The sequence below is a fragment of the Gymnodraco acuticeps genome, unplaced genomic scaffold (genome assembly GCF_902827175.1).
Source record: "Gymnodraco acuticeps unplaced genomic scaffold, fGymAcu1.1, whole genome shotgun sequence".
In the NCBI taxonomy this organism is placed as follows: Eukaryota; Metazoa; Chordata; class Actinopteri; order Perciformes; family Bathydraconidae; genus Gymnodraco; species Gymnodraco acuticeps.
Window position 1 is genome coordinate 123,898 of NW_022992351.1, and position 16,743 is coordinate 140,640.

At 42.1% G+C, this 16,743-nt stretch overlaps 1 protein-coding gene and 1 long non-coding RNA gene across 2 annotated transcripts; one reads left to right on the forward strand and one right to left on the reverse strand.

Moving 5' to 3' along the window:
- The first annotated feature begins 62 nt into the window (after positions 1–62).
- LOC117542103 (adenosine receptor A1-like) lies at positions 63–2,237 on the forward strand. The gene is made up of 3 exons (XM_034209588.1): positions 63–832; positions 920–1,383; positions 1,498–2,237. The coding sequence occupies exons 1-3, from the start codon at positions 495–497 to the stop codon at positions 1,707–1,709; spliced, it is 1,014 nt and encodes a 337-aa protein (XP_034065479.1). The 5' UTR covers positions 63–494; the 3' UTR covers positions 1,710–2,237.
- LOC117542104 lies at positions 1,825–8,735 on the reverse strand. The gene is made up of 2 exons (XR_004568373.1): positions 8,613–8,735; positions 1,825–8,521 (listed from the first exon to the last, which is right to left on the reverse strand). It is a non-coding gene; the product is annotated as an uncharacterized LOC117542104 (long non-coding RNA).
- Positions 8,736–16,743: the final 8,008 nt, after the last annotated feature.

Below are 16,743 nucleotides of genomic sequence, written 5' to 3' on the forward strand. Positions count from 1 at the left end.
TTGATTGCTGCTCATACATAGTATAATATATTTCAAAATCTCATATTTGAAATACATCTGGCTTTACTTATTTAAGTATTTAAACCCTGTATTATCAGTATTTGTATGTAGTTAAGAGTTGAATACCACTGAAAATATGAAACACACCTTTGTGTGAAGAATGTGACATGACTCATTTAGAATGTGTCTCCTCTAAGTCTATTGAGACACAACTGTCAGTGTGAGAAAAGCATTTTTTACCAACTGATGAAATACAGATGGCGTCTCTACGGAGTGCACGCCTGTTGTGCGTGCACAGAAAAGCGCTTGCCTGTTGAATACAAAAATACTCCGTTCATTACATTTACGGTCATTTGAAGCCGAGAGCTGAAAGCGTGGAGGAACAGGTTTTTCAAAATGACAACCATAGGATTATGTTGGACATAACTTTCCACGGCCTTCAAGGAAAGCTGCTCTATCAAACTTCTCAGCTTCTCTGACTTTCTTCTTTCGTGATGACTGACTGGAGTTGGGTGGCCTACACAGTACTAGAAGTGCTGATTGCCATTTCCTGTTTCCTTGGCAATGCGTTGGTGGTGTGTGCGGTGTGTATTGGCATCCGGGATTCCCTGCGAGAGCCCACTTTCTGCTTCCTCGTATCCCTGGCAGTGGCTGACTTCCTGGTGGGTGTGGCGGCCGTGCCCCTGGCTGTCCTGTTGGATGGCTGGGTGAGTGTGACCCCTGACCTCTGCCTACTTCTCAGCTGTGTTGTGCTCGTGCTGACTCAGGCCTCTGTGCTGTCACTGCTCGCTATCTCTGTGGACCGATACCTCCGATTACACATTCCCCTCAGGTAAGGTCTAACTGATTTACAGCTAAGGAGCTTTATACTTGCTGCTTGATTTGTAGAAACAACCTTTCTTTCTGTTTTATCCCTCAGATACAAAGCCCTGGCCACACAAAGGCGTACATGGATGGCTGTTTCTGTGTGCTGGACTCTTTCCTGCATACTTGGGTTCACCCCTCTGTTTGGCTGGCGTAACTACTCCTCTCTAACATCAGATTTCACCAACACATCCTCCTCTTCCTCCATCTCTCCACCATGCACCTTCCTCTCAGTTATTTCCCTCCCCTTTATGGTTTACTTCAACTTCCTGGGATGTGTCATGGCCCCCCTGCTGGTCATGACCCTCCTCTACACTAAAATCTTCCGGAGCCTGCAGGGCCGTCTAAAGGAAAGCTGTCCCCAGGCCCAGGCCTCCCTGCTGAGGGAGAAGAGGCTTGCCTGCTCCCTGGCTCTGGTTCTCATTTTGTTTGCCGGCTGCTGGATTCCTCTGCACCTGATGAACTGCCTGCTGCTGTTTCAGGGTCCACAAGCTGTGACACGGGGGACACTCTATACAGGCAGGTATCTTTTCTAGTACTTACAGTTTGAAGTAGATATTCATTTCAAATATCACAATAATTGATCACACCACAGTCGCAGTGAAATCTGATAATAGCAAATCCATTTTACAGGTATTCTCCTGTCTCATGCCAACTCAGCAGTCAACCCTGTGGTCTACGCTTGTCGCATCCCAAAAATCCAACAGGCCTACAGTCAAATATGGAGACGCTTCATTGTGAGGCTGAACTGTTGCCATGGGGACAAGCAAGTTTGCCAATCAATAAAAGGCAGCCGAGCCAATCACATAGAGACATGTGGATCAGGAGGGAAAAGCACACCCTAACAAAGGACTACATGCTTTTTAAGTCCCTTATGTTTCAGTTTGGAGTTCATTATAGTTTTTCGTAAGGTTTTATTGCCCACTCACACAAAACATCTGAAAATCACTCAATCCAACAAATATTTGAGACTTTATTACACATAAACAACTGAAAAACTACTGGCAGCCAGAGAGTGTTTGTTTGTTTGTTTGAAAAAATGCATTCTCTTACTTGCCATTACAATCAGTGCCTGCTCCTTGTCTGCTGACTTTATTTGTATCAAAGCTATCTCATTAGTTTCCACTAGAGGATGCTGTAGACTAACACACTCACTAGCTGCTGTTGTACACAAACTATCACACCATCATAGTAGTTGACAAACACTTTCACATTCACTGATTATTGAACAACCCATTTTAGTCAAGTAAGACTTTATACAGATGTACATATATCAGTCATTTTACAGCCTCAATCATTTCATGTCTACATTTGTGCTGCTCATATAACTTGCTCTTTCTTCCTGTTATCTACAAATAAATGCGATACAAAAATGAGAGTGTGTTGAGGAATCATGTTCAGTGACTCCTCAGGGAAGGCAATAGACTGTATAGTTATCACCTGAGCAGGGTGCAGTCCCACCCACCAAACTATACAACCTACTACCTCACCCTGAAAGAGCCCGAATCAAACACGTCCACGTCCTATTCGGGAACATCAAACCTAATTAACCTGCACACAGATAACAATGTTTCACAATATGTTGACAACTCCAAGTTTTGATTGGAAGCGGGATTGCCCATCTGGAGATGACAGTCAGTGATTGGCTGACTCAGCTGTCTCCTTGGGAAAGACAGTAGATTGTATAGTTATCTCAAAAAGAGGTTACACAACCCCACAACTATTCAATCTACTACCTCAGCCCCAAGGACAGCATTCACGTTGCTTCCGCATCAAAGATCCTCAAAGGTCATTTTCCTGCAATGGTACATAGAAAAAAAGACAGGGGGGGTTATCTTAATTATTCTCTGTAAGATACATGCCAGGTAAAACTGGGTAGTACTGCCTTTTTGAGTGTATATTTACGTTTTAGATGGTCCCAACTCAAAGAGCTTAATTGTATTTCAGTTTAATTTCTGTGTTCCTGGAACTGAAAACAACTTATGTCTGAAAATTGCTTCATGACAACAATTCTTTAAAATATTTTAGAGAAATGTCTATGAATCTAAACAAAAGATGATTATGTTTATCGGCACATTTTCACCATTAAACCCAGCTTCTTTTTTTTGATACAGTGTTAAATGTCCTAAAGGAATTTGTTCCAATAAAATAAATGAAAGACAAATTATTTAACGGTTAGCAGACATCGGAAAGTGAGAGCACTAATGTGTAAAAGCCCAACAAACAACTCACTGGCTTCCTGAGACTTGGATGTGATCGAAAGTGAGAAAAAAGAAATGCTCGACTCTGTGCCAGGAATTTGTTTCCGTTTTTGGCCAAAAACTGAGCTCATTTCAGTGGGCTATCCCTGTGTAGGCTGGCTGCTGCTTCTCAGACGGTGGTACACACACACAGATGCCTGCAAATATGGCTTCCACCAGCTGCCTCTGATTGAATACAAGGCTGGGATTCTGCCCCCCAAAACACAACAAGGAAACACAAAATGGCGTCTCATTCATCGGCCATTTTAGTTCTGCTTAAAAACACTAGAAGGTCCACCTTTCCGCTTTTTTCCGAGGACGCTATCTCACGATGAAGAAAAAGTGTCTGTTCTATCGACAGTGATGGAGAATCAATCTTGTGCCAAGCACAGAGACGCAGCAAAGAGACCGAACGATGCGCTCACAGTCATGGATACAAAGTAAGAGAAAAACTGTAACAACACTTATCAGACAGAGGAAAAGTTCACAGAGGAGGAGTACATATATGCCACTGGTGCGATTAACAGATCCGCCCTCGTTTCGATCAAAAAGTTGGCACTAAACAAGTTAATTTCTTAACTTGTATTAATCTCGCTATTTGAGACTAGGCTCCCCGTCAGACAGATAAATACTCCACTCTTATGGGATAAAGGTTGGGATGGGCCAGCCAGTTAACATGGCAGCTACTGAAGGGTTAACGAGTGCCAGACTAAAATGCCAGACCTTGGCCTCAGATAGACAGAGAAGGGAATAGGAGGTACACTGCTTGCATAAATTAGCATACAGCCACAACCCCTGAGACATGGTCCAGGCCAGCCTATAGTTAGCATGCAGTAGACCCTGCTAGTCTGATTAAAGAAGACCAGACAGACAGAAGGGGGTGGGGGTGTGTTGGCATGATGCCCAACTCTGCCACCGTGCCAGTGACAGATCTACGAGCTCTGTTCGGTCGCCGGGAAACGTCCCTTGACTGGAGCTGTATTTGGAAGACAGACTAATAGTGAGATGACACAGTGTACTGGGGGGAAATTGGTCAAACTAATGAAGATTTAACAGGACTGAGCATGGCCTCCAATGAAAAATACATACACATTAAACACTAGTGGGGAATGTTGTGCTTCTGGGTTCCTGCACAACTCCCGACTGTTTAGCAAACACACGGGCCAATCTCGGTCAGTAATGTGATCTCTATTAGGCACTGTCTGTGATGGTGGACTTTGTCCATGGCACATAAAAGGGGCACACAAGGCTTGGTGGGGCAAATCATTTTCTCTGTCAACAGCTCCAAAATAAATGAGCCTTCAGCTCAGAGGATCTTAAAAGAAAGACAGGGGAAAGAAAAAAAGAGGCCTATTGAGTTAATCTCATCTGCCTATCAGACTGTCTGTGCATCCGTCACAGCAGAATTACAGATAAATGGTAGTAAATTCATATTAGCAAGTTATGTCCTCTCCTGCCCTTTGATAAAGCAGCTCTGCTGTGACCAACCAGGATATGTTTTTCTGGATACAATTTCCTGTTTCAGGATCTATCTCTTGTTAACAGTTACACATGTTTCTTCTGGGTTTTCTAAGACCCCATGTCAGTTGTCGCACTGGAAATGTAATTTCTATAATAAACAGATCTACAGCAACAACATCTATCAAGCCCCTACCTAAATCTAATTCCGGCATTCAACACAAGACATTGGTTTTAAATGAGTACATTTTTATAACACTGACACAACTATAAAATATGAAGGGCTTTTGAGAAAATTCAAAAGTGAACACCTATAAAAAAAGATCAAAATATCTACTTAGTTCAAATAAAAATGCCTGCTAAACGATTATTCTACTGACTTTTTACATCAACATGCTGTTCTATCAAAACACACAAAGAAACACTGCAACTTCATCATCTATAGCACATCCAAACCCATGCGAGAATCAAATCGCATTGTGGAAGCAATAGGCCGTAGCTTCCTCCCGACACTGTTGGAGGATGCAGGTTTCGCGGATTCATTCCTCACCCAATACAAACGACGTAAACACACAAATTAATCAGCGAATCCCCAAACACACACAACAGACTCAGTTGCCAACAAAACTCCTCAGAATTGGAGCAAATTTTAGCAGGAAGCAAAGGCAGGGAAATACCTATTGGATTGCCTGGTCCCTTGGTCCGCGTGATGGGATGAATGCTTGGCAGACACAACGGAGGGGGCACCAGACGATTGGTACAGGTTCCTGTGTTTCTCTCTCTCTCTCTCTCTCTCTCTCTCTCTCTGAGCTTTGTGCCAAGAATGGGCAGTGTCTGTGTGCCAGGCAGAATTTCAATAAGGGAGGAAGGAGGTGGTGATGGTGGGCAAAGAGGAGGAGGAGCAGTGGGGGAGCTGGAGTTGGCAGAGGAAGTATGCCACACAATAAACGGCAGAATTAAGAATTCCCACAATTAAAAAGATGCAAATGGATGTCTTGTCTTACTCGTGTCCAGTCTTACTCTGGAGAAAAAAATAGTATCGAGGCATATGGCAGATACGAAAGAGAGGGCTGATCCTCAGAGGAGCGATATGGTGATTTTATTGTACATGCTTTTTCATCTTCCTCACTCCCTGAGGAATGCCAGCTTCCTACATTAAAGGACGAAGGACAGGAGCTCTGAGCATCTTCCCACTTGGCAAGGTGCCCACTCTGATGTTCTGTATATCCTCATTAACTAAGCGCAAACACATAAGGCTCATGCTCGTGTATTTGCATGTATACGGATATACGCTGCCATATGCATGGAGTTACACACACTGGAAGACACAGCACAGTTGCTTAACCTGTGCACATGAAAAAAGCTAATTGTATCTGATCCTGATTTATTAAAGCCTGATTAAATAAAAAATGCTTCCGGTCCTTTGCCATCGACTGCTCTGTGATGCAAAGTAAAGGGCTCCACATAAGGCTCAAAGGCATCAGAGCAAGGTAAACATGTCAGGCAACATGTTTGATAAAAGGATAGTATGCCCAAGATAAAACAGGACTATAAGGCAGCCATTGTTTTGACTATCAACAATCATTTCACCCATAGAAGTGGAGCTGCGTTGAAATGAGTATGAAAAAAGGTGGCAGGGCACACACTGCTAAATCTACAAGATTTGGTATGTAACTATAGAAAATGTATTTTAATACGTATATAAATAGGGTTTTATTTGAGAGAATGAGAGGTATTATTTGATAAAAGAAATTAGGAGGAATATCCGAGTCATTGGTGTAATAGCTACAGTATAGCCTGCAATTACCCAGATGGCCAGATGTGTTTCCAAAACCACTGAACGAAGATAACGTAGATCAAAGGTTTTACCTCCTCCTCTTCATTTACTCTCTCTATGCCCTCTCCTCTTCTCCACTTGTCTATGCTTTTGCCGATGTGCTGATGAGATGTATGGTTACCATGGTTTCACATGTTTCTGAAAGCTCAGATGCCTGGCCTGGCATGTTGCTACACGCCCACATGTTACAGCCTTCACTAGTGCAACAGAGCAGGCCATACAAACAGACGCTCACATACAGGGTGTGCATGCATATTTGTGCTCGTATACAAAGATTAGCGTGCAAGACTGAAATCAGGTTATGTCAGGACAAAGCAGCTTCAGCTTCCTGCATGAGAAGAGAAACTTCCTGTTGCCTCGCTGCAAACCGCAGCTGGTCAGCCAAGATATCAACCAATCAGCTATGCTGAGGCTGAATGCAGGAAGTAAGCCTGACTGCCTCTAGGAGAAAAACTCAGAAACATTATGAGGCAACACGGTAAGTTCATCTGAGGATAAGCGAGGGGCGGGGAAAGAGCTCTCTCACTCCTACCTCTCTTTCTGTCTCTGTAACCCTTGTTCTCACTGTTTTTCTACAGCTTCTACTTTCTTAACCTTTTCCTCGCGTCACTGTCATGTCGATATACATGAAGAAAGGTTATTCTTTTGTTAATTATTTAGCTGTCGAATGCCAATGCTGATTTCAAGTCACAGTTGCCAGAGAATTATTAGTAAAATAGCCATGAATTTGAGGGGCATGTTGAAAGGCATGGTGAAAGGATCTGCCCATATTCACCATTTCACAAACACGTGGCACGAAGGCGCCATCTTAACATGGAACCGTATTTAGATCCAGATAAAGTATTAACATTAGGCAGTCCAGTTAGAGTACCTGAAAGATCAAATTGGTTTTTCGTTCATTTGCATATCCTGTTTTGACTCATACAGACATTGATACTATGTTCCTGTTTCAGGGTATACAGGCCTCTAACTTCAGACTGAAGTCAGAAATGCAGGTTAAAATTCAAAGATTTCTGAGTACGACATATCAATCTGACAAATGCTACTCTATGCTTTCTTCTATAAAAATAAATCAACAGCTTCACTGATTAAATGATATGATCTACTGCAGAACAACAACAGTAAACATTTCCTTTTAGCTGTCAGTTTCACCTCTCGGTTTCATATCTGCATCAGTTTCCTCTGAAGTACAAAGCTTCGTACACAGTAACCTCCGACGCAGTGGGTCAAGGCAGTTACCACCTTTTAACCAACTGTCACACCTTGAGATTTCAGAAATATAAAAGTCAAGCACAAACAAACAAACTGAAAATACTGCCACATATTTGAATTTTAACAGTGGCCGAAAGTTCAAGCAGCGTGTGAAGGGAAACAAAGTCAATACTGCCTCTGTACGAGCTATCATAACGGCTCGCGATGATAAGAGACTTCCAAGTGTCCCACTTGTCCTTTGACCGCAGATAGTCTGGTGCTAACGTGAACCCAACAAAAACTCTTTTGGTCGACCTTCTGAGGTCAGAAAGTAACCAAGGGCCTTTCCCTCCTCCTGCCAGTCTACACAGAGTCACCTGTTTGGTACAGAAAGCCACAGTACCACTGTTTACCTCCCTGTCAGAGCCTGCTGACCTCGAGCAGACCGGGGAGAGGAAGTGGGCGACAGGGACAGACAAATAAGACATAATGGAAGCAGGAGAAAGAAGATGGACAGCAGGGAGTCGAGGAGTCCCTCTGAGCTCCAGAAAAGTTCCTACTGTTATGTCCATTGAGCCAAAATGGCGGCGATTGGAGTACAGCGTGGCAACGGACGACGATAGACACATTTACAGTAGGAAGACCATGATGAAGGACAGAGAAGAGTGCGAGAGGACTGAAAGAGAAGATTACAGGGCTGTGAAAAAGATGGGAAGAGGTGTCGCAGGATAAAAAAGAAAAATACCTGGAGCCTGTACGTGAGCGCCGGGCTGGGCCGGAGGACTGGAGGAGAAGAGGGCCGTGATGGCGGGAAGAAGGGAAAAGAGAGGAGTAGAGCACACCCTCTGTGAGCTACACCCCCTTCCCACAATCCCCTCCTACTGGCGTGAGTGCGTCTGTCCGTACACAGGGTGACAGAGGGACGCCTGCTCTATAACACAAACACAGAAAACGCACACAAGCCACAGTTTCTAACACACTGAGCACAGCAAAAAGAGAAACCAGACGCACTATACACTCACGTTACTTGCAGTTTCGTGTGCCCAAAACGGAGACAAACCCACAGACGGAGAACACAAAACACAAACACACACATAATCAATTCGCCAGCCTTTGGATCGCCCTCTGCTCTGCCCTGTGCTGTGTTTGCCTCGGTCCGACTGCCCACTTTGGCACTGCTGCCAAGAGGGAAGGGGAGAAAAGAGAGGGGAGGAGGGGGGGGGTGTAGAGACAGAAAGAGGAAGGGAGGGACATGCTGTAAGAGAGAGAGAGAGAGAGAGAGAGAGAGAGAGATAGAGGAGATAGCGAGAGAGAGAGAGAGAGAGAGAGAGAGAGAGAGATAGAGAGAGAGAGAGAGAGAGAGAGGAGAGCAGAGAGAGAGAGAGAGAGGAGGAACAGAAGAGGTGGAGTCAGAAAAAGAGTTGAGAAAGAGAGTGAGACAGACAGACAACAAAAAGAAGGAGAAGAAACTGTCGTGAGCAGACGCGGTGACACAAAACAGCGGGACAGCAGCTGGCAGCACTGAGGATTTGTATTTTAAGCATTCAACATCCAAAAAGGTCCTCTCACCTTGTACTGTACTTACTCTACTCTATGCTGCAGCCTCAGACAGATGGCAAGAGAGACTTCTGCCATGTTGTTACAATCAATAGATCAAATAATCCCACGCTGACTTGAGATTCAAACTGGAGGCTCATTGACATTTGTTGTCAAGTTCTCTTGCCTCAAAGAGGAGTTGCCGACGTCTTTATTCTGCCTTCTTTTCTCTGAATCTCCCTCCATCCTTTCGCAAAGTCGTCCTCTCCCTCCATCGGGGGATTATATCTGCCCTCCTTGGTGGGAGGGGTTTGAGGGAGTCCAGCTAAATGAATCAATGAGCGAGGAGGGTGGATATTTCAAAGAATGTCACTTTTTTCTACAGCCGTTGAGACATCTTTCCAGGTCTCCCTTTGCTTTTTCACACCAGTAAGACAGTGGAACACCAATGCAGATCTTGGATCAGTGAGCTGTCGCCTCTAGATGACCCCAATCATTAGGAGAGAAAACATAAATCCATCTTTTCATAAATGGCCGACTGTCTCCGTAGCCCAGCTCGGAACCAATCACTGGCGTTAGAGCGGGTATCCCGAGCCGAGCCAACCAATCAGAGCTCAACTCTGAGCTGATGTCATTTTGAAAATGTAGAGTGTAATAAAACAGGAATACTTTTTAAATTGCAAACTAACCCTTTCTTCCAAAACTTACATCAACCACTTGATGAACAGCTTGTTTTCTGTCTCGTACTTGAAACAGTTCCTTCCTTGTGGCAGCTGCTCTAATACCTGAGTTAGAAATGTGTTATTTAGTCCTCAAACTGACACACACACAGACATTTTTGGAGGGCTCTCCCAGTCCTCAAACACTCACCGCGGAGACAAAACAGACCACAATAGTCCAACTTCTCTGCTTTAACTCTACATGAGTCTTTTCTCGAAGATAGGACAATGGACACACACACATTCATACTGTACACGGGCGCACACACACATGTGGTGCGAACAATCCGGTTCTTCCATGGAGGCTCAGATTCAGCCAGCAGGTTGGACAGCCCCTCAACCTGACGTCACGTCTCCTTTGTTGTTTATGCATTTATTTCTCTCCTCAGCTGAACTCTCTGAACCCAAAGTCTCCCCCCCGCCTCCTCCTCCCCTCCCGTCCCGTCCTGCACTTACCCCCTGCCAAAGAAGGCGGGCAAATACAGTATGGCTTTAACAAGGAACTAAAAAAAAGAGAGACAGACAGACACAGAGAGGGGAGAGACAGGGAGAAGGAAAGAAAGGAGCTCAGATGTCTCTCTCACTTTTTCTTTTCCTCCTTTTCTTCTTCGATTGCTCCCTGCGTCTCTTCCTGCTTGGCTTGTAGAAGTTTCAGCTGCATGGTGGGCCGGCCTCTTTTGGCAAACGTCCAGCTCTTGACTCTCCTGTCCCTGTGCAAGAGAGAGAAGGAGGGGAGGACAAATATAGTCACACAGCTAGACAGTACCATACAGTGGTGGCAGCAGACCATTTCTATTTAATTCAGTAAGAGAGGATTGTGAAATTCCTTCAGTATTTATAATAGGCAACAGTGAAGCATTTCACAGCATATTTCATGTAAAGTACAAGTTAATCATGACCCAGGACATCAAACATGGTTTCAAATGGCTGTGAATGTTAGTATGTCTTTAACTGAGTGTGACAGCTGAGTCAGATAAGAGTGTGTTTTTCTGCTCACACCCAGTTCACACAGGGACACACTGACTCTCTTATCTCTCCTTGTATCAATAACAGCAGCTCAGTTACGTGTGTGTACAGACACATGCACACGAGAACATTTGAAACTGCAAATATTTACATTATTTTAAAAGATAAAGCTAAGTGGGCCCTCAGTTTCATAAGTACACGCATATGAACACTGTTATTTATTTACTTACAGCAACTTGATGCACAGGGGTTTTAATAATGTAATGTTGAGATGGTTTACAGTAAAAGTAGACTCATCCTTTTAAAATGTTTTTCTCTAAACTAGATTGAATTAACCCTAATGCTCTATTGATTGAGCTGACTACATGACAAATGAAGGATTCACTTTCCAGTTAATCAAAAATTAATTACATAATATTTCATGATTTATCACTCCATTAACCTTAAAATAATTTGAACCATGTTTCCAATGCTCTTCCAAAATGTATGTAATTTCTTTTTTTTCATGTTTCCTGGCATCAGCCAATATGTCCCGATTTGTTAGTTTATGAGCTAAAATACTGTAAAGGCATTGCTCAGGTAGGCTTATGTGATGACATTGACGTCTCATATAAAATGCCGTTTCAGTGGATCAAGGAGTTTAATATCATGTATGAGAGGCCCAATATCATTTGTGTTCTAATGTTGCTAAAGAATAGCAACAATAGTAAGCAATAACTTACTGTATCAGTAATTCAAAAAATGATCCAATCAATCAATCAATGTTTATTTATATAGCCCAATATCACAAATATTACATTTGTCTCAGTGGACTTTACAGTTTGTACAAAATATCAGTATGACAATACGACACCCTCTGTCCTTAGACCCTCACATCGTACAAGGAAAAACTTCCGAAGAAAACCCACAGTTTAAAGGGAAAAATGGGAGAAACCTCAGGGAGAGCAACAGAGGAGGGATCCCTCTCCCAGGACGGACAGACGTGCAATAGATGCCGTGTGTAAATTGAAAAGATAATACATTTGCAACATAGGTAGTCCAAATGTTTGGAAATGCATGTGTGTATAATAGGAAGATGAATCCACGAGGATATCCATCCAGGACCTATGATCCAGGACCACAGCCACGACTCAAGATCCAGGGCTCGCGATCCAGGACAGAGGAGCGCAGGATCATCCATGACTCCGGATCCCGGCGTATATAGACACCAAAAAGAAAGACATTTGGGGAAGCTGGGTTAATCGGAACATGAGAGTACACAGGTATAGACAGAGAGAAGGAAGAAGTAAGATGTCCCCCGACAAACTAAGCCTATATCAGCAAAACTAGGGGCTGAATCTAATCAGCCCTAACTATAAGCTTTATCAAAAAGGAAGGTCTTAAGCGCACTCTTAAAAACGGATAGGGTGTCTGCCGCCCGAACACAAACTGGAAGCTGATTCCACAAATGTGGAGCTTGATAAGAAAAGGCTCTGGCTCCCATTGTACTTTTAGAGACTCTAGGAACAACCAACAACCCTGCATTCTTGGAACGCAATGCCCTAGTAGGACAGTAGGGTATAATGAGTTCTTTAAGGTAAGATGGCGCCTGCCCATTAAGGGCTTTGTAGGCGAGAAGAAGAATTTTAAATTCTATCCTGTGTTCTATAGGGAGCCAGTGTAAGGCAGCCAGAACAGGAGTAATGTGGTCCCTTTTCCTAACTCTGGTTAGTACACGAGCTGCAGCATTTTGAATCAGCTGAAGCGACTTGACTGACTTCTTGGTACACCCTGATAATAAAGAGTTACAATAATCCAGCCTTGATAGTAATCCAAATGCATGGACTAGTTTCTCTGCATCGTTTTGAGGCAAGATATGCCTGATTTTTGCAATGTTACGTAGATGGAAGTAGGCGGTCCTTGAAATTGATTTTATGTGGGCGTTAAAAGGATAAATCCTGATCAAATATAACACCAAGATTCCTTAGTCTCACTGGAGGCCAAATTAATGCCATCCATAGTTAGTATATCCTTAGATAATTTGTTTCGTAGATTCTTCGGGCCAAGTACAATAACTTCAGTTTTGGTCGTGTTTAACATCAAAAAGTTTAAGGTCATCCACGTTTTTAAGTCCTTAAGGCAGTCTTGAATTTTATTTAGATGATTAATTTCATCAGGCTTGATTGATAAATATAGTTGAGTATCATCCGCATAACAATGAAAATGTACAGAATGATTCCTTATAATATTGCCTAACGGAAGCATATATAATGTGAACAAAATAGGTCCGAGCACTGAGCCCTGTGGCACTCCATGGCTAACTTTGGTTTGCGTGGAAGATTCATCATTGACACGTACAAACTGAGAGCGTTCAGATAGATAGGACCTAAACCAGTCTAAAGCAGTTCCCTGTATGCCAACTAAGTGCTCTAGTCTTTGCAATAAGATATCATGGTCGATAGTATCAAATGCAGCACTGAGATCGAGCAAAACAAGAATAGAGACACGTCCCTTGTCAGAGGCTATTAGAATGTCATTTGTGACTTTAACCAGAGCTGTCTCTGTGCTATGATGTGTTCTAAAGCCAGACTGAAAATCTTCAAATAAATCATTGTTTTTTAAGTAATCACACAACTGTTTTGCGACCGCTTTCTCAAGAATTTTTGAGAGGAACGGAAGATTGGAAATAGGTCTATAATTGGCTAAAATCTCTGGATCGAGGTTGTGCTTTTTAAGAAGCGGTTTTATCACTGCTACTTTGAATGATTGTGGAACATAGCCTGATAATAAAGACATATTCATAATATTTAATAAACAAGTGCTAATTAATGGAAAAACTTCCTTCAACAGCTTAGTTGGAATTGGGTCTAACATACACGTTGATGGTTTAGAAGAGAGAATCATTGAATTTAATTGTTCAAGGTTTATGGCTGAAAAGCATTCTAGTTTACTATCTAGTGTAATATTAGAACTTACGTTTCCGGGAGCTGTTGATAATACTATACTGGTCAAAGGCAAGAGGTCATTAATTTTGTTTCTAAGAGTAACAATTTTATCGTTAAAAAAGCACATAAAATCATTACTACTGAGTGCTATGGGAATAGAAGGTTCAATCGAGTTGTGGCTTTCTGTCAGCCTGGCTACAGTGCTGAAAATAAATCTTGCATTATTCTTATTCTCATCTATTAATGAAGAGTAGTAGGCTGCTCTCGCTTTACGCAGTGCTTTCTTATATTCATTGAGAGTAATATGCCAAATTAAACGAGATTCTTCAAAAGGCTGGCAAGTAAATACCCCTTGAGACATGTGTATTTTAAGCTGTTTAAATAATATAAAAATCATGAAAATGTGTTTTCATGAACAATGGCTCATTTCGTGGCATCTGCAGGCAGTGGCAAATACTTCCGGCATCTGCCACAGATGCCACTACTCCGTGGCATCTGTGGCAAGTACTTCCGGCATCTGCCACAGATGCCACTATACTTGCCGAGGCATCTGCCGCTGCTGAACGGGAGTTGCCACAAGATGCCAGAGTAAGAGAAGGTTTACGGTAGCTGCCACTCGCCTTCCGTGGCAAATTCTGCTGTTTAAACCCGTATTTATCGTGTAAAATGTCGCTGTTTAGGCATGACTTTATTGAACACATGACTGATGTGAGATCTCTATTTTTCAAAAAGATTATAATTTATATTCAATTTTACTTGGAGAACGTAGTTTGCTAAAATAAACAAACGTGCTATATTTATGATAGTAGGCTACTAAAAATATATTGTAATAAAAAAGAAATATTGGCGAGTGAGGGTTGCAACGCAAGCCCTTGGCAAGTGTCGTTTCACTGCTTGCTACGATACACCAGTTGTATTATTAGCCTACTAGTGAAGACAAATAATTAACAAATACATATCTGTATTGACACAGCAACGTCGTGTACACTGGTGTTATTAGACTTGGCTACAGACTTTGGGCAGCTGTAACTGATTGCCGTTGCCACTGCTAGTGAGATGCTAAGGTGTATAGGCTACTTTATAAATGAGGCAAAGGACAGTTATATTTGATTGTACACATGTATAAATGTGTTATTTTAAATGTAGGCATATGTACTTAATTTGTATTATCTTCGTTGTTAATAAACAGATTAATGTCATTGTATCTGTTTTGTTGTTTAATATTTTAATTCTGATTAAACATTGTTATTTAAATGCTTCAGGTGATTCTTATTTGATATTGATATCAGTGAATCTAAACAAACCATGTTATTCTGTTTAGACAATCATGACAGTATAGTAAAAAAGCAAGACACAATTCATGTTTTTTTATCCAACCCTTTTATTGTGTTTTGAAACTGGCGAACAATTTGTAATGCTTGACTGTAACCAGTTCTTGGCAGAATGTTTCATAGTTATTTCTTTGGTCTAATGCAATGGTGAAGAGCTCGTATGGTGAGTCATCCTCATACATCTCCCCTTGCCAGCTTTGCAGTGCTTGTAGGGTTTCAACTTTAGAAACTGCATTTAAGATTACGAAATATTAGCAAGCAAGTAGTAGCATCTGTGGCAGATGACGGAAGTACCTGCCACAGATACCACGGAGTAGTGGCATCTGCAAATACGGGTTTAAACAGCAGCATTTGCCACGGAAGGCGAGTGGCAGCTACCGTAAATCTTCTCTTACACCGGCATCTAGTGGCAATTCCCGTTCAGCAGCGGCAGATGCCTCGGCAAACTAGTGGCATCTGCCGCAGATGCCTCGGCAAGTAGTGGCATCTGTGGCAGATGCCGGAAGTACCTGCCACTGCCTGCAAATGCCAAGGCACATGCCACTGTTAACCATGTGTTCTAGTATGATAAATAAAATAACATTGTACCTTGAAAATCAATGCATTCTAATAGCGGGTACATTTTACCCGTTGGCGGTTTTAGGTATGGCTATACAGCGACCGCTGGCGGTTCTAAGTAAAAGTAGAAGTAGCCTATCTAAATGTAGGAATACTCTGTTACAAGTAAAAGTCCTGCATTCAAATGTTACTCAATTAAAAACGCAAAAGTATTAGCATAAAATATACTTAAAGTTGTGGTGACCACCTATTAATAGACTGGTTCATAATTCATACATGGAACTACAGTTGGAGGTATTGTTCCCACACGGACATGTTATGTGTTTACTAGGGGTGTAACGGTTCACAAACATTTCGGTTCGGTACGTACCTCGGTTTTTTGGTCACGGTTCGGTTTGGCACAGCAGAATTTTTTTTCACAAAACAAAACATATATATATATTTTTTTTTTTTATTATTATTAAACTGTGAATAATGTATTCACTCAAATAAATACAAAATATAATAAAATAAACATTAAGGTGCAGCATTTCGATGAACTGAAATAATCTGTATTTGAACTTTACTGTAGGCTATTAGTACTCACAAAACATAAACTATTAGTTTTGGGTTTTTAATTATTATTAAACTGTGAATATTCACTCAAATAAATACAAAATATAATAAAATAAACATTAAGGTGCAGCTTTTCGATGAACTGAAATAATCTGTATTTGAACTGTACTGTACTAGCACCTAAGCAGCCAGCTTGACATTATGACTTGCTTGTCATTGTATTTTCATGTTTTTTTAAAGAAAAATTAACTTGTCGAAAGGGCAGATCTGCTGGCACTACCAATGTCTCCTGCTGTGGAGAACACCCTCTCTCTAGGGACAGAGGTATCAGATACAGCCAGGTAGCGCTTTGCTAACATGGCAACATAAGGATATTTGGCGTTTGTAATAGCTTTGGCTCGGTCTGAACTCTCTGCGAGTGGTGGAGGCTTACATGCTAGCGGGAGTTGGGTTTGCACTTCAGTCTTTTTTCTTTTGGTACCGGTGATATTCAAGTTCGGGTGATGCCTTTTCAAGAGTGTGCAAGTTTGATGTATTGCCAGCCGCGTAACCAATGTTAGTTGA

Excerpts from the sequence above, each read along its gene's own strand:
- LOC117542103 (XM_034209588.1), top strand. The coding sequence starts at position 495 with ATGACTGACTGGAGTTGGGTGGCCTACACAGTACTAGAAGTGCTGATT. Across the intron at positions 833-919 it reads CGATTACACATTCCCCTCAG|ATACAAAGCCCTGGCCACAC; the intron begins GTAAGGTCTAAC and ends TTTATCCCTCAG. Across the intron at positions 1,384-1,497 it reads ACGGGGGACACTCTATACAG|GTATTCTCCTGTCTCATGCC; the intron begins GCAGGTATCTTT and ends TCCATTTTACAG.